Genomic DNA, 21,251 nt, shown 5'->3' with positions numbered 1-21,251 from the left:
GGGGGGGGAGTACAGTGAGGGATGTGTCCCACCAGCCTGTATAGTTTCACAGAAGCATGAGCTTCGAAGTCTACACCACAGCTCAGTGGGTAGAGCATCGCTGGCCTTCAGCAAAGGTCCTGGTTCGACTCCTGCTGGTGACAGTAAATTTTTCTTCAGACTTGTTTTCCTTTTCAGTCCCTTGAACTTCTGAGAATTGAAATTTCCAGTCTTGGAATACATATGTCCCCCAGAGTAAGGCATATCGACAATTCTCAAGGTCTCAATATAACACTGACCTCGATAATAGCGACAATAATAATGGCCGGGAAACGGGCCATTTTAGCTGTTTCCTCGGGCCTGAGCCTATAGCGTTCCCCGCTCAAACAGGCTGAACTCACCTCGCGGAATGCAGCACGCCTTGCACGAATGTCCACATCTGCCTTCATCTCCAACAGCTCCTCCATGCACTCATGACGGCCTTTGAGTGCCGCAAGATGCAAGGCAGTGATGCCGTCTCGGCGCTTTTCGTTCAGGGCAAAGCACAGGAGCGTGGACGTCTCGCTCTGCCGTAGCGTGCGTAGCGCCAGGCTGTCATCCTGCTCGATGCAGCGAAGCAGCTGTGGCAATAGGCTGCCATTATCGGTCATAATGAAAGATATATCAGCCCTGCATGCATTACAACACAGACCCGATTGTGCACACATACAGCATTGTCATATGCAATGATGGTAAACAGTGTGACGTCAGTATTACAATACCATCAAGACAAAAATAGTGTGCTACGGGTGGACCCTGTGTTGTGTACTGCTACACATACTAGTCAATTGACCCTGCACGCCAGTCCTATCTATAGGCATATTCAACACATGTCATCTTGCCAATATGTTCTGACTTATGAAAAGGGAAGGTTTTTGGCATTGTTTGAGGAAAAATTGCACAAATACCCATCCCTGGATACGTTTAGTGCGCGTGCTGCCACAAAACCACTTGCAACATGGTAAGTAAGTTAGTAGTGATATTAAACTCTACATAATAATTGCAAACCCCCTTGCAACTTTCCCTCAACCTTATGAATAATAAAAGAAATAGTGCAATGACTTATGTTACTAAAAAAATGTAACTGTTACAGATGCGCATTATAGATTATAGCAGATGACTCGCAGGTATAATGGATCTAACTTGATAGTTGGCTAACTACATGTCAGGCGGCTCAGTCAGTGCTTATACATGGAATTCCTGTACATACACCGTTACACCTGTGCGGAAATTATGCTAGAAAGAATCCGATAAAAAAGATTCAATCTGAGAAATCGTAGCACTCGTGCGGTTCCGGTATTCCATGCAAGCTACGGGCATTTCAACATTTTAGGAAGCGACTTACGTTCAGCCCCAGCTGTAGCTCTTCCTCATCATTCTATCTTGGTTCTTCCACTTAGTCAAGTAAGCTTTAGCGTTCGGTAGAACCAGATCATTGCTAGAAGAACGACTATTCTACACCCGCACACTGTGTACAATGATTATGTAGATAGTACTGCGGCCTTTGCTAGCCTACACTGCAGACAGAGTAGATCTACAGTGTAGTTGTGGCGTTATGCCTATGCCAGGCTACAGTCAGGATCGACTCTACTAGCTCTGCAGTCTGTCAAGTGTCAGTCACAGTGGAGTCACAGGCAGCGCATGTCACGTGCAAGTGACATGAGGTTCGACATGGGACTTGTCTGTCAGTTGTCACCAGGAAATCGCGTCGATCGTATAAACAACTCCCTGGTTGTCACTCACTTGGAGAGACTGAGCCTGAGGAGTGAGGGATTATGGTCTCGATCATTCTAGAAAGCCCATCGACTGATTCGTCCATCCTGCATCCAAACCGGGCAAACGTCCGGCTAGCTGCATCGACTTTGCTATGAGTATGAGCCCTTTGCCTTGGTTTCATTCTACGTATGACATTGCCATAGAGCACTGTCTGTGTTAAATTACAGTGTACTACCACCCCTCATCTTTTTATCTTTTTATTTTTCTCCTCAGTTTCTTCTTCTTCATAAGCTGTTGACGGAGACTCCCTCGATTTAGGCTAAGGCCTGTGGAGAATCCATAAAATACAAAAACACCGGAGGGTGTACCCAGTGTGCTGACAGTGCTCAACACCATGGCGGAGGCAGAGCATAATACAGAACAGAACAACAAGGACAATCAAGTCAAGGCTTGTTTGCTGCGACTTGCAGTTTCATGCTCTCGCAATCATCATTGCCTGATGATGAGAGCATGAAACTTCAAGTCGCAGCAAACAAGCCTTGATTGTCCTTGTTGTTCTGCTCTGTAAATACAAATACAATACATTTTGAAAGGATTGGGAGAACTTCAAATTCAAAGGATCAGTTGGGGAAGTAAACTGCCTGAAAAGAGAAAAAATCGCCAGACCCACCAGCACCTTCTAGGTTCCGCCCGGTCCCATACTCCATAGCTCAGTGGTTAGAGCATTGCTCATGACAAGCAAGGTCCCGGGTTCGAGTCCTGGTGGGTCTGGCGATTTTTCTCCTTTCAGGCAGTTCACTTCCCCAACTGATTCTTTGAATTTGAAGTTCTCCCAATCCTTTCAAAATTTATCACTCTCTTTCACTTCTGGTAGGGTCCAGAAACTGACCGTGGTCCCCTGGCCTGCTGGCCTGCTGGCCTGCTGGCCTGCTGGGGGAGAAAGACCCAAGTGCCATCACTATGACTGTGTGGCACGTGTTGTGAGCTGCCTAGCCTTTGAGTGAAAGACTTGTCAGCGCAATCTAGGACTATGTTCAGCCCGGTTCCATAGCTCAGTGGTTAGAGCATTGCCCATGACAAGCAAGGTCCCGGGTTCGAGTCCTGGTGGGTCTGGCGATTTTTTCTTTTTTCAGGCAGTTCCCTTCCCCAACTGATCCTACAAATACAATACATCGTAGTAGGCATTCCCCAAATCGGCCCGTTTTTTCTCCGATTCGTCTTTGCACTAGGCTCAAAACTACAGTCAGATTCGGCTGCAAAATCAGCGGATTGTTCGAAAATCGGCTGCAAAATTGGAATATTGGAAAATCGGCTAAAAGTTGGCATATTGGCTTCAAAATTGCACTTCGCAACAACATTACATTTTGGTAGATTTTCGTCGATTCTCAAAGGAACCCTCCAAAACCTACCGTCCGTGTGTCATTGCCGCTGAGAGCATTCTGGCGGGTCGCTGCGGGTAACGCCTGGCCTTTCACTACAATTTAGTACAAAGGAGGGACGCGCTTTGGTGGTGCACACGAGGCACTAGTGAAATCTGCAAAGCGTGCCATCTTCGCCATCCTGGCAGGTGCGGAAGTGGTATATGAGGAATGGGGGTCTTCAATTACTGACTGCGCAGAGACGACGTTACTGAATTCACACTGACCACTTACATGTACCTACCCGTCTGCAGATTCCAACAGAAGGGTAGGTCTACTGACATTGTGCCACACAACCACCGTCATCGCTGGTAAGTTGTCGACTGAGACGTGAGAGAGAGTGAGATGAGAGCTTGGTCCTAGCTAGTAGGAGTATGGCTATGGAAGCGCTGGATGACACAGCTATTTTAAACGTATTATCACCACTTCTCCGCACTGGTGCAAAGTGGCGGCAACCGCAAGCAAACATCAATGTGAGCGATGTTGCGCTTGTTTTCCACCCAGGAACACCCAGAGGTAAATGGAAGCGGTGAGGAGTGGAGGAGAAGAGTGTAACAACAACAGAGCTGAGAGTGAATTGCGTCGGAGTGACTGCAAGTGGGTGCGTATCACACAGCATTGCTTTTGGCTACGCCACATTATCAAATAGTTTACATCATTGTACATGATATAACCTAACACTGGTTAAAAACCAGTATTAGATAAAACTTGTTATAGTTCACGCAATTGTTAGATTGACAGCATGAAACAAGGTGGAGGACACTGTGTTCGGAAACAGTGACCTTACTACAACCTTCCGCGGTTGGCAGAGCCCCCGGTCCCTGCGGACCATTTGAACCATATGGGTATCTTCCAACTTCTGCCCACACCAACCCCGTCTACAGAGAGCACCTTGCTGTCAACAGTTTTTTTGTCATGGTTATGACAAAAAAACTGTTGACAGCTGACGAGCTGAGAGAAGGACGCCATGGGCAGAAGTTGGAAGAAAAAAGAAAAAGAAAAAGAAGTTCTATACAAGTTCAAGAAAAGAGCGAAGAAAACAAGACGACATCAGGAGTAGTCTCCTAACACCCTAGCATAATGAGGGTCAGAACCGGGTGCGATACCCATATGGTTCAAATGGTCCGCAGGGACCGGGGCTCTGCCAACCGCGGAAGGTTGTATTAAGGTCACTGTTTCCGAACACAGTGTCCTCCACCTTGTTTCATGCTGTCAATCTAACAATCATTGTACATGTATGCGGCGATAGGTTGTATATCATTCTCAAGACTGACGGTGCACTACAATTGTTGCCTTTACTATGTTTTTGGCATTCGGTGTGAGGAACCGTAAATGACTATCACGTAGAGTTTCACTTTGTTTCATAAGTATGGTAAACGAGTCTCTTAGTGGCTAATTACTAGATATCTCTGTTTGTGTTTGTGTGTGTGTGTGTGTGTGTGTGTTTGTGTCTGGTGCTGGTATTGATCTGTTTCATTCCGAATCAGATTCGGTATCGTTGCTAAAAAGATAACATCTGTGGGTGCACATCCAGTGCATTTTGCAGATTTGCGTGCTTCTCTTGCGACGGGCGTAGACATGGTACATGGTGTGTGTGTGTGTGTGTGTGTGTGTGTGTGTGTGTGTGTGTGTGTGTGCGTTTGTGCGTGTGTCTGACTTGGACTGCTCTGGTCAGCGTCGACCGTGGCCGATACTAGAGAAGTTAAGATGCAGGTTATTTCTGACGTGACGCGAAAGTTCAGCTCGCGTTATTTGGCTCGCGTGTCGAAAAACAACGCGGGTCCGGGTGACCTGCAGCTCACGTCGAAATTTGGAGTTTCATGCCAATTTTGACGTGAAATTGCGCGTCACGTCGGAAATAACGTGTATCTTTTAAACCTCTCTATTGCTACTACATGGACATGGAAATCCGGTCGGAGGTCAAGGGGCCCCAGGGCTCTGGCCATGCAGCCATGCACACCCATACGATCAACACGTGCACCTCATGCAGTTACAATCTGTACGCACTGAGGGCGCCGGCCCCGGTCATTCGACCGGATTGCCATGTCCATGACAGTACTACCGGATTGCCATGTCCTGACTCCATGACAGTACTACCTGATTGCCATGTCCTGACTCCATGACAGTACTACCGGATTGCCATGTCCTGACTCCATGACAGTACTACCGGATTGCCATATGTCCTGACTCCATGACAGTACTACCGGATTGCCATGTCTTGACTCCATGACAGTACTACCGGTATGTCATGTACTACACGTAGTAGGTTTGCATTCAAGCTGAACATACCTGAACTGTCAAAGAAGTCACTAAGCGATTATTCCTGTGTTAGTGTTGTTGATGCTTGTGCGCTTAGACCATTATGCGGTGAGTGCTTAGCACCAAGACATGTGGCTTCTGGCCTTGGATTGGGAACAACCCACTTCTGGATGTCCTAAGGTATCGGATTACTGGTTGATATGTAGACCTAGCTGAGCTATCTCACCTCTCGATCCCAGGCGGTTTTCAGGCAGTTGAGACAGGTAACCCTTCCAGCAAGCAAATAATTATGTGTTCACGGATGCCTCAGAATGTGCTGATACTAGTGTTCTACCCAGCAGTACGCTTGTAAACACATAGGGCCACAGGCATAAACAGATCTAGCACTAGGTGCAGGCTGGCGCTGACGCTTTGTTTATTCCTGTCGCCCTAGGTCACGGTTTAGAAGCGTACTGCTGGGTAGAACTCCAGTCTCGGTTGTCTGATGATTGCCTCCAGACATGACACCCAGAGTTAGAACCAACCTGAACATCCTCCGTTGAGTCTGCCACAAGTACGTGAGATGTAAATACATGTACATGTATATAGAGAGAAATTTGACAAAGGCTTTACATAGTAGAGCAATGTGCACAGAGAAAGCAGAGAAGCCTACACGTGCGGCATGGTGCGGCTGCAAGAATGGTATATTCAGAGCGCTACAGACATATTATATTATTATACATATTGCACATGGATAATACTCATCATGGCGGCAACAAAATTCATGACCGGCCATGCAAGGGAAAATTTGTACGTAAGAGGACGACATCCCATTCAGCCATGCAACGTAATGAGAATGCAGGCACAGACTACAGATGCTAATGGATTTTACAAAAATTCATTATGCTGAAGATTTGTGGATTACGAAGATTACATGGATCCAAAAAATCTTCAAACCACACCTTGCAGTCAGCCTCTTAGCTGGGAACAACTTTTTTCATTATTGGTACCATCTTGGGTCATGATCTGCAATGGAAAGATTCAGAAACAGAACATACAAATTGGTGTCTCGGATCAAGCAGTAAGTTAATTCCGCCGGGAACATATTACTGTGATCAATTAGGCAACAATAAATGAAATGTACACAGTATGAACAAGATCCAATACTGCAAAGCAAACAGGGAGAAAATTAATTATCGTCACTACCATGCACCATTTGAAGGTTACAAATTTGCAAAGACCTGATACACACACACACACACACACACACACACACACACACACACACACACACACACACACACACACACACACAAAACACGGAATTGTAGACCAACTTGATTTTTGCTCTTTTCACCTCCCTAAACTGCACATTGCACCCGTCGAGATTGAAAATCATCAATCAAACCCCATCACTGGGACCTTTACTAGCTCAGTGACTGGGGCATCTCGTTACCCACTAAGCTCTTGTGGGACTGTCAAACTCAGTATCAAACCTGAAGCTATTCAATTTGAGAATCAGGCTTCAAAAGATGAATTCTGGAGCTCACCTTCGACCCTATGTAGTATTGTGCGTATGTTGCTTCACAATTCTTCAATGGAAACCTGAGGAAGATGCATATCCTCCTGTGGAAGAATGGAAATGGCAAATATGTGGATAAAATGTTGACACTTACAAGGGAACAGAGATATTGACAGGAGTAATGGGTTGGGGCAAAATGTTACGAGTTATGACAAAATGTCCACCAACGTAACCAGATCTCATACAGTCAGCGAGTGCGACAAAATGGCACACAACTGACAAGGAGTACTGAGACATTTGGCGACCTGACACCTAGCTCCAACACTTCTCCAAGGCGCGAACCAACAACCTTCCAACTGTCAGTTTTGTGCCATTTTGTCGCACTCGCTGACTGTATAATATCTGGTTACGTTGGTGGACAGTTTGTCATAACTCGTAACATGTTTTTCCTTTTCCTTTCTTCATCATAACAGTAATGGGTTAGTAAATGTTTTAAAGGCCTGCAGTATGAAGCATGGGTCTAGAGAAAAATTTCACTGCAATGTCTATCATTTTAAAAAGACTGTGCATGCAATGACTGCATTTTTCTTCAATTGTTGCCTTGTGAAACAATAGCCACAATGTGTCACTTTTCGTCTGATTATCAATTGAATTCCTGAAACTCAGAGTTACGGAGTTGAAACTGTTCGTCCTTCCGCTGTTTGTGTACTCACAATGTATAGTGAAATGTATGGAACCTTACCCCACCAAGCTTGAACAAGGGATTGGAGAACTCCAATCCACTCGGTGTAGATGTTTGCTCCTGGTCTGCTCCAGTGTACTTTACGTAGGCCTGAGATATCAGTGAGGTGGTGATGTGGGTACAGGAGAAGAACAGCACATCATGATGCATAAAACTGACTGATAACAGCACAGGATGCACAAGCTGAGTGTGAGCAACGCAAGTGCAATGACTGTCAGATGTCCGGGGGGAATTGTTGGACCCAGGAGGGAGGACTTCTCGCATGGGTAGCCCATTCAGAACACCTTTCATGGTTTTGACCTTAGTTATGCTCCCATATTTCTCGGTTAAAAATTGACCATACAGAGACCAAGAAAGGTTTTGCTTTATATTTCACACTAGATAGATGTCCGAAGGGCTGATCGTGCAGAGATCGCCGGGACTATGCACTGAAGGGCAGTTCTCGTAAACAAAAAAACTGGGTAGTTGAGGCTCGAAGAACAGTGGTGAACCTATAACCGGGATTGATTGAGAACCTCGAAATTCTGTAATTGTCTGTTCTTACCACTTTCTTTCAAAGCTTGCACCACTTAGTCACAGTTCCGCCATTAAATCATTGTAAAATCAAATGAGACAAGAATGAAACCAAAGTGAAGTATCTCGTAGCCGTAGTCGATAAACTGTGCTACAAATTCACCAAATTTGGAACGTTGCACCAGTGTGTTGCCAGTAAATTCAAGAAATTCAAGATCAAGAAATGAATGTTCTGAATATGGGTAACTGACCCAAAACGTCATAATTGTTTTCAACATCACAATAAAAGAATTTTCAATACAGCGCATGCGCAGATCGTGAATAGCAACTGAATAGAGCGGATGTCAGTTGACAAACCCCCTTTCCTTTCTAAGAAATGAATGACATACCATTTTATCTCCCGTTGACGGTGCAACGGCAGCTGCCCCATCCATGTCCTCTTCAGCAGCTTGGAAGATAGGGTTCACAATGAAGTGCCGGTCGCTATCAATGTTCTCAAATTCCATTTGGGCAGCCTAGTGAGAGACAGTGAGAGAATCAGCACAACAGTGCGGTGACAAGCGTCACATTTTGGAAGGATAACCAACGGCATGTGCGTGTATAATAAAATGAGAACAATTAGGAAGGTTTTTCATACACCCAGTGGAGGTGTTTTTTTTGTCGCAATTTCTGACTGTACATTATCCGGTTCAATTAACGGATTGTTACTCATAACTCATATCCTTCTCCTTGGAGAACAGCACATGCGGAGAAAATGGACAACTCGATTAGTAGTCAGGTTATGCAAACAATGACACAAACTGAATGGCCTAGCTTGATATCGCTCGCCAATTTGAAGGATATTTGGCTCGCTAGAAAACTCTAGAAAACACTGTTCAAAGTGAGAATTGGAACATTTGGCTGCAGGAGGTGTATCGTTTATCCTCTCTTCTAAGCGAAAAATCCAATACCTTCCCGTCGCTGTTCTGAAACGAAGTCTCTGCCTCCTGGAAGTCATATAGCCCGAAACCTTTGTTTTCAGCGACCATGTCATTGGGAATCACGTCTGCAGGAATCTTGAACATATCCTCGTCATACTCGAAATCTCCATCATCCCGATCCTTTAGGAAAACAGGAAAACATTGAAAAACCAGTTCATCGAGAGCATAATTGCATGTAATAACAACATAGTCAGCAGTAGTATTTTAAAAGGTGATTTGATTAAGTTCTATAGGTAAGGAAAAAATTGGAGGCGTATCCAATTTCGAAAGAAAAGGTGTCAGCACCGACGCAATCCACACAGTCAAGTAAGCCAATTTGGTAACCGAACGTTTTCGTTCCCTTCTCATCATGGTAAGTACAGGGAATAATGGAAAAATGTCAAAACACAGCAATTTATAGAGCTACAGCAAAAGCATAGATCGATAACCACACGCTATACGTGTGGAATCATTCAGCAGAACAGGTCGAACACAGGGTGAAGGTGAAGAAATGACTAAAACATAATACATCAGTGAGGAGAAGCACTCCTGACACTTTCGTTGTCGTGAGTTGTACACAGATGATGTTTTCTCAGTTTTGGCCCGTGGCAGATCTGTATTACATTTGTCTGTTTTGGAAGCATTATATTAAGAAGGAAAATGTTTTGTGACTTCAGTTGTTCGGTGCTAATCCTCGCGAAAGTGTCAGGAGTGCTTCTCCTCACTGATGCATTATGTTTTAGTCATTTGTTCACCTTCACCCTGTGTTTGACCTTGTTCTGCAGAATGAACTTTTTTCCACACGTATAGCGTGAGGTTATCGATCTATGCTTTTGCTGTAGCTCTATAAATTGCTGTATTTTGACATTTTTCCATTAATCCTATAGTTAACTTCCCTATTTAGGAAAAGAAAACCTTTGCAGTAAAGAAGATTTCCAATCATCCGGTTCAAGTTCAAGTTGTTAAATACTGTATGACAGATATCATATTTACACATACAGTCTGGAGGGACGAACAATGTGAAGCAATTCCGCATGGTGGTATATTACAATATGACCCGCGCTCTGCGAAAACCGACCTTAGGTGCTTCGTAATTTTTTCGAGAAAAAGAACAAAACGTCACGATCTGTCGATTTTTGAAGATTACAAGGTGAGAGTCATGGCGGAACGAAGCAGAAGACGGTCGCTAGCTCAAATTGCTGTGGGCTTCTCCCCAGAGGTTTTAGCCGAACTCCTTCACGATGAATAGTCATTTTTTTGGCCTGGTCCAATCGCAGTTCTGATGGCAGCAGTGCCGAGGAGAGTCGGATGTGGAATCGCAGGACGTAACGCTGATCGAGCTGGACGGTGATGTGGACTCGGGAGAATTTCGATCAGGCGTCGGTTCTGCCACCAGCCCAGCACCTCAATGCCGGCAATAAACAGAGCGCAGACCAAGAAAAATCGGTTCAAGTACTGTCTACAATCCAGGAGGCGCGTGTTAGTTTGACAAGCGCTAGTAGTGTAGGTGTTCCGCACTGGTGCTGTTTCAAGAGCGTGACCATGGTGACACTTGAAACCTTGCTTACACTTACAGCACACACAGCGCAGGTCCTGATCAAGACAGATCGCTGCTTGTGTGTAGGCGGAAAGCTAGACGTGCTCAGGAGACGTGGTGAGGCTACCCAGCGCGTCCAGTATGCTGGGAGATGTGATAGATGGGGCTCAACAATACTACTCTGAACTACTGAAGGACAGTCAGTGGCTGGTGTGGAAGTCATGTACATGCATGTCAGGAAGTCTTTGTGTGTGCCCCCAGGATCAAGCCCTGGGTGCTGAAATCTGTGCAGGCTGCTGTCAGTGCAAGTGAAATCAGCCCAACACAGGAATTGAATGAACTCTGGAATGCACTGCCTGTGGAAGATGTTGTGGAGCTGAAGCATTTTATAGAGCATTATGCTATGCTAGTATTATGCTATAGTTCATGGCCTCCGTTAACCTGCGCCTCCACATGGGCACAACAAGCCAGTACCAACCCACATGTATTTGCCCAGTATCACTACGAAGAAGCTTGTTCACCAGGCGTTCACAAAGCCTGGTGGCAAAGCTGCATACAGTACGTTTGGCAAGATTTGGAAAAGAGACTGCCATGATATCACCGATTATGAAACGATGTGTGCGGCTGATGTAGACATAACTAGATGTTCTAACTACCAGTACCAGATAAAACTATCAATATCCTTTAACCCGGCATTGATCCTAGCTTCTTCACTACTTTGCACCTGCCTCTACGCATCACTCCGGCTGGCATATCCTCAAACAGAGCCAAATACCTCTTCCACCAGATTCGTGAGCAACACCATCCACAGAACAGAGATAGAATGTGTCTATCTCCACAACAGGAAGATCCAATGCCATCATAAACCTTTCCTTTTGAGGATTATGACATACAGATTTATTCTGCAAAGTTTGGTTGCAATCATGCTGCTTGAATTCTCACAGCATTGGTTCCAAAATGTAGCATAAAATCCTGGATTTTTGCCATTTTTCCTCCAAAAATTGCAGGAAAAGTGCAAAGAAATTGTCATTGTATCTAACTGGATATGTATGCAATCCACCTAAAACTTCACCAGAAGTTGAAGAAAGGGTCATGGGTCAACAATCCAGCACAAACTCAATTTCGCCAAAATAGCACCTAAGGTCGGTTTTCGCAGAGCACTGGTCATATAGTAGTTACATAATTCCAGCGAGCAACATGGCAGAATAGTTCATGCACTGCCGTACACCGTCGTATTATGTACTTACCTCATCGAAATCACTGCCAGGCAAGACTTGTTTGGACAGCTGAAACAGAAAGATATACAGAGACCTTTACAGCTGAACTTGCTATGCAGTGTAGGGTTAAGGGGAAGCCGGGGACACAGATGAGGACGGACTCAAAAAAAGTTTCTTGGATAACCCGTTATTGAAGAATGTGCTGGTGGTGCTGGTGGTGGCGGCTGCGGCGGCAGTGGAGGTTATGCCGGGAGCAGTGGTGACGGCTAAGCTGTGCCGGGAGCTGTGACGGCGGGGGGGGGGGGGGGTATAGGCATGGGTGTTGTTGGAAATGGACTGGTAGCGTTTTGTGATGCCTGTAAAAAAATTTAAACATTGTTTTCTTTGCACACTCACCATACGAATAGTGGCGAGGCCATGTTCTTTCTCTTCAGACATTCCAGGTCCAGAGGGGTAGTTTGTCGTCATCATCTCTGCAAGAAGTTGAGAGTTTCAGGCATACAGTATTTAGAGGTACACTGAACATTTTAATCCTATAGCGAGGCAAACAGGATCAAAGCAAGACTGATGGGTACGGTAAGTTTTAAATCATCCAAGCACATCTTCCACAGTCTGGTGTGAGTGATAACGAGCAGGAATCACAATATAAAGTGAAGTTTTGAAAACTATACTAAAGCATCTGATCAGAACAAGACATTGGAAGCAGCTTTTGATGGCGCCCGACCATGCAATACTTCACTTTCATAATTTTGTGTATGATATGGCGGGTGCACATGTGACATGGCCTCGTCGGCAGTAAGCATGTGTTGGAGGACAAACGTTTCGTCCGGACACAACCTGACAGATCGCACTGGTTCCGCCGGGCCTACAATAATGACAGCCATCATTTAGTAGTTGGCAAAGTCACCTTGAACATTACCTGCCAGAGAGTCGTCAGTGTCATGCTGATGGTCATAGTTGTTCTTTGCGCTGAAGTAAAATAATGTGAAAACATTGACCATAAAACAGGGAAAGTGAACATCGTAATGATCAATTCTCTGAAGACCGACATGACACAGTGACCACGCCTACCAATATCATACATATTGAGGTGCACGGGTTTGTCTCTATCTTGAAATTGGAGAAAATTGATTTGCATGGAGCGTAATCACTACAAAAGACCATTGCCAGCCGCTGGCTATGCAACTCCATTGCCAGCCGCTGGCTATGCAACTCCATTGCCAGCCACTGGCTATGCAACTCCATTGCCAGCCACTGGCTATGCAACTCCATTGCCAGCCACTGGCTATGCAACTCCATTGCCAGCCACTGGCTATGCAACTCCATTGCCAGCCACTGGCTATGCAACTCCATTGCCAGCCACTGGCTATGCAACTCCATTGCCAGCCACTGGCTATGCAACTCCATTGCCAGCCACTGGCTATGCAACTCCATTGCCAGCCACTGGCTATGCAACTCCATTGCCAGCCACTGGCTATGCAACTCCATTGCCAGCCACTGGCTATGCAACTCTGTTGGTGTGTGTTGTGTTGTACGGGCGGAGCACAAAGACCACTACAGTAGTCAGTGTGTAAAGTAAGTCATGTAAGTATTCTCTTCTTACGTTTCCCACACCGCCTTCCTGCCTGGTCTCCTCCTGATCAGGATGATCACCACCATTAGCAGCACTATCACAGCCATACCACCAGCAGCAAGCCCGATGATAACAGTCTGTGTGAAGAAAGTCGATGACTGCGCAGCCAGACCCACTCCGCACATAACTTTGCTGATCTGTGACCAGCTTGTACCCGCATCGACGACTGGCAGTATGTCACTACCCGGTGTCAGCGGCTGTGCGAAGATCACTTCAAGGCTTGTCCTGTGCATAAAACATTCAGCAAGCACCTAGTGAATACCTGGCTCTCACAGAGCCGTAGCCGTAGCCGCTGTACCTACTAAAGTAGTACTAGTACCCACGCCGGTATGCTACATCTGCCGTAAGCTGCGCATTGCCAGCAACAACTTGCCATGTACATGTCCTGTAGCATGTCCGCCATGCTACATCTGCCGCAAGCATTGGCAGCAACATCTTGCCGGCATACACATGTCCTGTAGCATTTCTCAGTGCATGTTTTGGGCGCACTACTTTGTATCATGTTTGTGGCATGTCAATGAATGCTGCACAAGTACTACGTGCCTGTGGGAAATCATCTGGCCTGGCATATCTGTGTAAAATTCTGTAAGAATTCTGGCAGCATGCATGACTGAGGGCATGACTGAGGGCATGACTGAGGGCATGACTGAGGGCATGACTGAGGGCATGACTTAGGGCCATGCATGACTGAGGGCATGACTGAGGGCATGACTGAGGGCATGACTGAGGGCATGACTGAGGGCATGACTGAGGGCATGACTGAGGACATGACTGAGGGCATGACTGAGGGCATGACTGAGGGCATGACTGAGGGCATGACTGAGGGCATGACTGAGGGCATGACTGAGGGCATGACTGAGGGCATGACTGAGGGCATGACTGAGGGCATGACTGAGGGCTGACTGAGGGCATGACTGAGGGCATGACTGAGGGCATGACTGAGGGCATGACTGAGGGCATGACTGAGGGCATGACTGAGGGCTGACTGAGGGCGCAAACACAAATACCGGTAAGCAGGAGTGGTCTAAAGTAAAAGAGTAAATCATCGCGTCCGTTCCCGAACTCGGAGTGGTATATCTTACCCATTATCGACGTGGCTGGCCTTGTACACAAAAGCAAAGAAATCGCTGGATCGGTTTGTAAGCTCCAGTACAGCTGACTTCACTCTTTGAGCAGTGTAAATATCGATAGGAATCAGGCATGGCAGAGTTACTTCACTTATAGCTGACTTCGGATACATGACAATGTTCACGGTTGCAGTTGACGACAACGAAGGATGGCCAGCATCTTGCGCCAGCACAGTGGTCCAATAGCGCCTGAACACCTCCAATGTCTCGTTTGTGGACATATTGCCAGAGTGTGCTGCAATGTCAAAATCACCGCCTGTTCCCTGGGCCTGAATGCTGTAGGATATCTGGGCATTCGAGCCCGAGTCGGCATCATTCGCTGTCACCACAGTGATCTGTCGTGGACGTTCCTCTTCTTCAGTAGTGGCTTCTAGCACAATAGCATATTGTATTTTCTGTGCAAATTCCGGCGTGTTGTCATTCTCATCGAGCACCTGGATTCTGATATCAAACAAAGTGGAAGAGTTCAGTATGTCAACATCCATTTCCAGTGGCAGGGAAACTGTCGGAGTCTTCTCTCGATCCAGCTCCACAGACGATGTCGCTAAAACTTCACCCAACGGGCCATCCAGTCGGAAATACTGGGCAGCTGCAACGGAGGGTGAAGGAAATGAGAATTTGCTTTGTATTGTTAGAGGAATGCCTCCAAGCTCAACAATGTCGGAAGTATTGAGTAAGTGCGTGTCTCCGACCGTGTTTTCTGGAACTGCAAGGTCATATCGGACAGGCACAGGCCCAACAGTTGTTGTATCGGAAGGATCTACAAATGTCACCACCAATCTTTGAAAGCTGAACAGAGGCGTGACACCGTTATCAATTGCCTGTAGCAATAGGTAGTAAGAAATCGGTCTTGTATCGGGTAAACTGTTCATGAGGAATAGCTCTCCGCCGGTTGTGAACTCAAAGAGATCAAATGCATCCACAACCAAGTGAAACTCAATCGCTGCAGCATGCAACAGGTCGGCATCAGAAGCTTTTGCTTGGTAGATCGTCTGATTGAGTGCCCATGAGCGCTGCACGATATGCACATATTCAGTGTGGAACATTGGCCTGTTGTCATTGACGTCAACCAGAACGATAGCCACTGTGCATTTAGATGAACGCCGTTCTGTAGGTGCGGGAGCTTGATCGGTAGCGATAACATGGAGCATTAGACCGAGCGGGTGTCTTTCTCTATCTAGTGGCTGTACCACTGATATATCACCACTGTAGGGCTGTATTTCAAAATACTGCGATGCCAAACTGGGGTGAATGCTGTAGCGGACAACGCCCGACGGACCAACATCACTATCACTTGCGACAACCTGGAACACCGTGCTGCCGACGCTGGTGTTCTCCAGCACATCAATGGTGTACGCCACCTGTGGGAACTGCGGTGTGAAATCATTGCGAGCATTGACGTTGAGAACTAGTCTGGAGTGGTTAGCAGACAGCGGAGGAGAGCCTTCATCCACGGCAAGTAGTTCATATGTGACTTGTGATACACTCAGCCAGGAAATATTACTTGTTAGTGTAAGTGTGCCATCAACTGGATTCATTGACAGGGGATTTTGCTTCCACTGGAGCTCTTCCGAGTCTGAGAAATTTGACACAGAGACATACTCTACTTCCACTGCTGTAACATTCTCATTGTCCTCCCAAACTGGAAAACTATAGTCTACAATAGCCAGGCTGTACTGGATCGTACCATTGCTGCCATAATCCGGATCGGTGGCATTGATTTCTGCAAGCACGGTATCCGGATCGGTGCCCTCCAGGATGCTTATTACCCACTGGTCTTGTACAAATTTAGGTCTGTTGTCGTTACTATCCAGCACATCCACTATGACCTCTGTTGTTGTGGACAGAGGCTTTCGTGGTGCTGGCACATCCACTCCAGTGATTGTCACCGAACAGTGATATGATGTAGTGGATTCTCGATCCAACGACTGGTCCAGTACAATGTCACCAGTGGCATCGTCGAAGTGGAATGGTAGCTGTGATGCATTCTGCCCACTTACACTGTATGAGAAAAGTCCATTGGCAAACTCTTCTGTACTGCATGGTAAAACACGTCCCACAGGAACCCCGATGAGCGATGCCTCAGAGATATAGCGTACGGTTGGGCTCGTACGGTTGCATCTATAGCCCCAAGCGGAAAGGGAACTGTCGCAGAGACATTCGTACATGGCCACAAGGTTCACACAAGTGCTGCCGGGCGCACAGGGGTCTGATAAACATTCATCAATGTCCTCCTCGCACTGTGCCCCGCTGAAACCAATGGAGCAAATACATGCGTAGTCTCTCCTCAGTGTGTTACAGTAGGCACCGTTGTAGCAGAGTCTTGACGCAAGGCTGCTGTCGCAGTCACATGCATCGCCGTTTCCGTCTCCATCGCTGTCCGTTTGGAGCGTGTTCTTCTGTCGTACGCAGTTGTCAATTATGTCTGGGATGCCATCATGGTCGGTGTCCGCTGCAGGGAACAATACAAGGGAAGAGTACAAATTATGTCATCACTCCCGTCACGTGATCATGTGTCCACTTACACAACTGACGGCCGCATACTCAGCTACAGTGAACGTGATTATCCCGAGGCTGCCCATGCCACATAGTGGAGAGGTGGTCCATCGTAAAAGTTTGAGAAGTGCGTTATGCAATGGGCAAATTTACTTTTCATAAATTCGACCTACCAGGCCTGTAATCTCAGTAGTTGAGGGAAAAGAACAGTAGTACTTAGTAGTACTCACCAATACAGTCAGTTATTGCTTTGCTGCCCGTCGTGAGAGTAGCAGTACCATCTGGACACCATGTGCAGTTACTCTGCCTGGAATGTGCTTGGTATGATCCTCGCGAACAGGGATGACACGGCTCCAGGCCAGTCTTGGACAGTGACTTCGAGCCCGCCTGGCACACAACTGCAGAGACGGAGAGGCAATGCGATTTCTGTCAGTGACAACATTTATTTGGGCATTTGATGCCGTCTCCCCTCCCTTCTCACACATCAGTAATGCAAGCTCAAATCCGTTGATCTCCGAGCTGCAGACAGCGCTCAATGTCAAAGACAAAGCTTAGAACACAGCAGACTCATTGAGTGTTCTCCGCTGAATCTGCTATGTAATCCGAACTCTATAGGGGGTATGAAGGGGGGGGGGAGGGGGGGGGGGGGCAGTACCATACCATTCGGAGGGATTTTGAAGCACGCAGAATATTAGGATTGAAGTCTACTTGAAGCAATATAATTATTATTCGTACTAGATAACTTACAGAGACATTGTGTGAGATTGTCAGCTCCAGAATCGATGGTGACCTTCTGAGCAGGACATGGCACACACTTGCTACTGCCATACTCATTCTGGTAGGTGGATTGTGGACATTGAACACAGGGCAGTGCTCCGTTTGCACTGATAGTACCTGGACGGCAACGGTTTGTGAAGTTCAACTGTATAAGGAGTGATAGTGAAGAGCTTAGTGATGGCATACCGTGATCCTTGGCCGTGATATTCACTTGACATGACGAGGAGGTGTTCCAGGGCATAAGTGGCCGGCTGTTGCTAACTCTTCCATTGCCTGCAGTGATGGTCACCCAGCTGCAGTTTGCTTGCGCTGCTTCAATATAGTACGAGATGTCACCATTCGAGCCAAGATCCGCATCAGTAGCAATCACCGAGAGCAAATTGGCATTGGCTTTGCTCACAGTGTCCTCTTGAAGCATGGCGGTGACAGCGGAAGCAACAAATTCAGGCCTATGATCATTCTTTGGCTCGATAGTGATGGTTGCGTTTCGAGGCTTGCTGATTGTTGCTCCTCCGGTGGCCCTCAGTAGAGACACTAGGAAAGTTTCATTCAGTTCTGGTGTGGTGTCATTCACAATATAGACCTTCAGCTTTACACTGGATTGATTCTCAGCAAAGATCACATCGGACGAAGTTGGAATGAAGTCGACACTGGAGTTCAGTGTCCCACTCTTCGCACTCATTATCATGGATAGCAAATCCCTGGTAGACAAGGTTTGGGTGTTGGATAAGCCTGATGCGGAGATGCCCATTGTATCCCAGAACAATTGCACCGTTCCGAACAAGCCTCGACTGCGCAAAACATCGACTACAGCATACTCCGTAGCGCCTTCCTTTACCGTGTAATTACTGGTGCCAATCTTTATCACGCCGTGTGGGTCATCGTTTTCCAGAATAACAATTTGCATGACGGTGACTTCACCCAGTGTGACATTCTCGGTTTTCTGCAGAACTATGAAAAGAGTTTCATTCAATTCAGGAACATTGTCATCAAGTATGTCCACGAATATACTTGCTCTCGTTTGGTCCGGTCCAAAGTCAATAGTCAATGCCGACACAATGTAGTCAGTTGAGTTGGCAGCAGCAACTGATGGAGAAGTACTTGGGTACTGTTGGTAGCGTATGCTGAGGTGGACCCTAGTTGCTTGGGAGGGATCACATCGCCGAAGCACTGTTAGATAGATTTTGCCGCTTTCCTCTGTCGCCAGTAGAGTCGTTTCATTGTGATCAAACTCGACAATGCCACTGGGAATTCTCTCCTTGATGACAAGAATGGACACGCTGGGCTGGTCGATCTTTCCAAACTCACCAGCTGACACTAAGCTGGCAATTACAAGCCCAGTGCTACTATTCGGTGCCAGTATGGGGATTTTCAGTGATGAGTTCCATTGTCCTTCAGCCACTGGAATCACATCGGTTCTGTACACAGCCGGTTGAAGATAGCCATTCTTTGTCTCCACCTGGAGAGTAACATTCACTGAGCTGTATGCACCTCTCCGGCGCTCAAAGGACAGTTCAGTTGTGTTTGTGTCCGCAACACTTAAGCAAATTTCTGAATCCGTCATTCCGAAGACGCCATACTGATCAGCATAGCTGAAGAACATTGCGAACTGCTGCGGACAGAGAATCTCGTCCACTTTAGCCACAGCAGTTCTCTGCCTTCTGTTTATGTCCATCCATGTAGAATTGGTAGAATTGCATGAACTGCACGTGGGCAGCCACTCTCCTGATGCAGGGTCCCACTTCATGATCTGTATATCTATCTCATCTGATGATATGAGTGGGTCGGTGACTTCGGAATTGACTTCTAGCATAGGCAAGGCCCGGTAGAGCACGTAGACCTCTGAATAGTTCTGCCGTATTTCCAAAGGCGTAGTGATGACACTCCCACCGTCATCTAAAACGTTCACTTCAAAAGAGTAGTTCGCATTCATCAAACCCTAGTGCGCACACAGACACAAACACACAGCCACAAACACACACACACACACACACACACACACACACACACACACACGAACACACACACACACACATAAAGTGAATTTTTCTAAGAAGATACCCTCGATCCATTCCTATTTCTAACTGTTGTAAGTGACCCACCCAGTGCCCGCCATTGTACCATAATATGTTATGTCATCCGTTTTGGTAACCACACTACTCTGATGTGTTCTAGCAGCTCGTCTGCCAACTTCGCTACCTTCATACAAAGCGACATGAACTCGCCAATAACATGGATGCAACCTTGCAAGCTAAGACCTAATGTCACCCAAACCAAGGCAATCATGTGGCTCTACTTTACAGCCCAATCTTCTCCATCTCCTCTCACCCAGCCGCGAACATCTTGGGGATATTATCCACAGCCAGCGTTCCTGGTCTCCATAGGTCATAATATATTTCGCCTATCATGTATTAAATTATTGTGAAACAGCAGGTGTGGACTATTCCAGGCTCTGCTTCAAATTCTGCAAGTACACTAGCGACTGCTGCTAAAAAAATCTGTTTAGCATGGATCGAGTCATCTTCCCAGTTTCTCGATTGTATACCTTTAGCTTTATACCTTAATGCCGGATAGCTTGCATAGACCTCGGTCCTACCGGTAGGACCAACCGGTAGGACCATCATACACAGACATGCTGCATGGCCTCTGTTCTAACATTGACCTAAAACTTGACCCTAAACTGTTGCTAAGGGGCTAATGAAGGAGTCCACACATTTTAGACGTGATCGCACAAGGCATACTACGAAATTCCATGGTAACAGCCCATGGAAACCATGGAAATGGAGTATGGAATTACGTATTCCACTACCTTGGCAAGCTAATAAAAACATTAGGACCTCACCACAATTGATATGCCATGGTCAAAATTCACTTTGGACAGAGTTGCTAGCGCACCGACAGGATTATGTGTGGCCATTTTGACATTCGATAAAATTGCGCATACGCAATGCACTGGACATAGCCTTGCATTTTGCGCCATTACTTTGCCTGACAAAGACCTCATCTCAACAATTGTTTCAAGAAATTTCTCAACCAAAAGCACTTTTGCAGCTCGATTTCTTGGGTCCCACCGGTAGGACCCGTGGTCCTTCCGGTAGGACGGTATGCAAGCTATCATTAAGAGCAATACCAACAACAACAAAAAACAGCCATCTAGGTCTGCCCTGCCAGCTAGCTCTACTGAGGTCAAGGACTGCAAGCATCATTTTTTTGTCACAAGGTACGTCATTCCAGTATAGCTTCCCCTTGCAGTGTTCTTTCTCTCTTATTTTTGGCTTGCTGTGGTTAGCTACCGCTTGACTTTTCATCTTTATTTACGTCTCTTTTGATGAGCTAGA

The 21,251-nt window shown here is 46.5% G+C and overlaps 2 protein-coding genes across 2 annotated transcripts in view; both read right to left on the bottom strand.

Moving 5' to 3' along the window:
* Positions 1–1,492, bottom strand: part of LOC135805111 (uncharacterized) — a 51,977-nt gene extending 50,485 nt beyond the window's left edge. Inside the window, exons 1-2 of the mRNA XM_065319109.1 lie at positions 1,364–1,492; positions 381–648 (exon numbers count right to left, since the gene is read on the bottom strand). Of these exons, the coding sequence (XP_065175181.1) occupies positions 381–629 (249 nt within the window). The 5' untranslated portion in view covers positions 630–648; positions 1,364–1,492. The remainder of the gene's footprint in view (positions 1–380; positions 649–1,363) is intronic.
* Positions 1,493–5,924: 4,432 nt separating this feature from the next.
* Positions 5,925–21,251, bottom strand: part of LOC135805106 (uncharacterized) — a 42,403-nt gene continuing 27,076 nt past the window's right edge. The window contains exons 4-15 of the mRNA XM_065319105.1: positions 17,884–19,852; positions 17,367–17,534; positions 14,596–17,092; positions 13,484–13,738; positions 12,800–12,849; positions 12,277–12,353; positions 11,911–11,949; positions 9,118–9,267; positions 8,557–8,682; positions 7,655–7,744; positions 6,941–7,016; positions 5,925–6,416 (exon numbers count right to left, since the gene is read on the bottom strand). Of these exons, the coding sequence (XP_065175177.1) occupies positions 6,975–7,016; positions 7,655–7,744; positions 8,557–8,682; positions 9,118–9,267; positions 11,911–11,949; positions 12,277–12,353; positions 12,800–12,849; positions 13,484–13,738; positions 14,596–17,092; positions 17,367–17,534; positions 17,884–19,852 (5,463 nt within the window). The 3' untranslated portion in view covers positions 5,925–6,416; positions 6,941–6,974. The remainder of the gene's footprint in view (positions 6,417–6,940; positions 7,017–7,654; positions 7,745–8,556; positions 8,683–9,117; positions 9,268–11,910; positions 11,950–12,276; positions 12,354–12,799; positions 12,850–13,483; positions 13,739–14,595; positions 17,093–17,366; positions 17,535–17,883; positions 19,853–21,251) is intronic.

Source organism: Sycon ciliatum, chromosome 1 (assembly GCF_964019385.1).
Source record: "Sycon ciliatum chromosome 1, ocSycCili1.1, whole genome shotgun sequence".
Taxonomy (NCBI): Eukaryota; Metazoa; Porifera; class Calcarea; order Leucosolenida; family Sycettidae; genus Sycon; species Sycon ciliatum.
The sequence above is the reverse complement of the archived record's forward strand: the minus strand, read 5'-3'. Positions and strand labels throughout refer to the sequence as shown.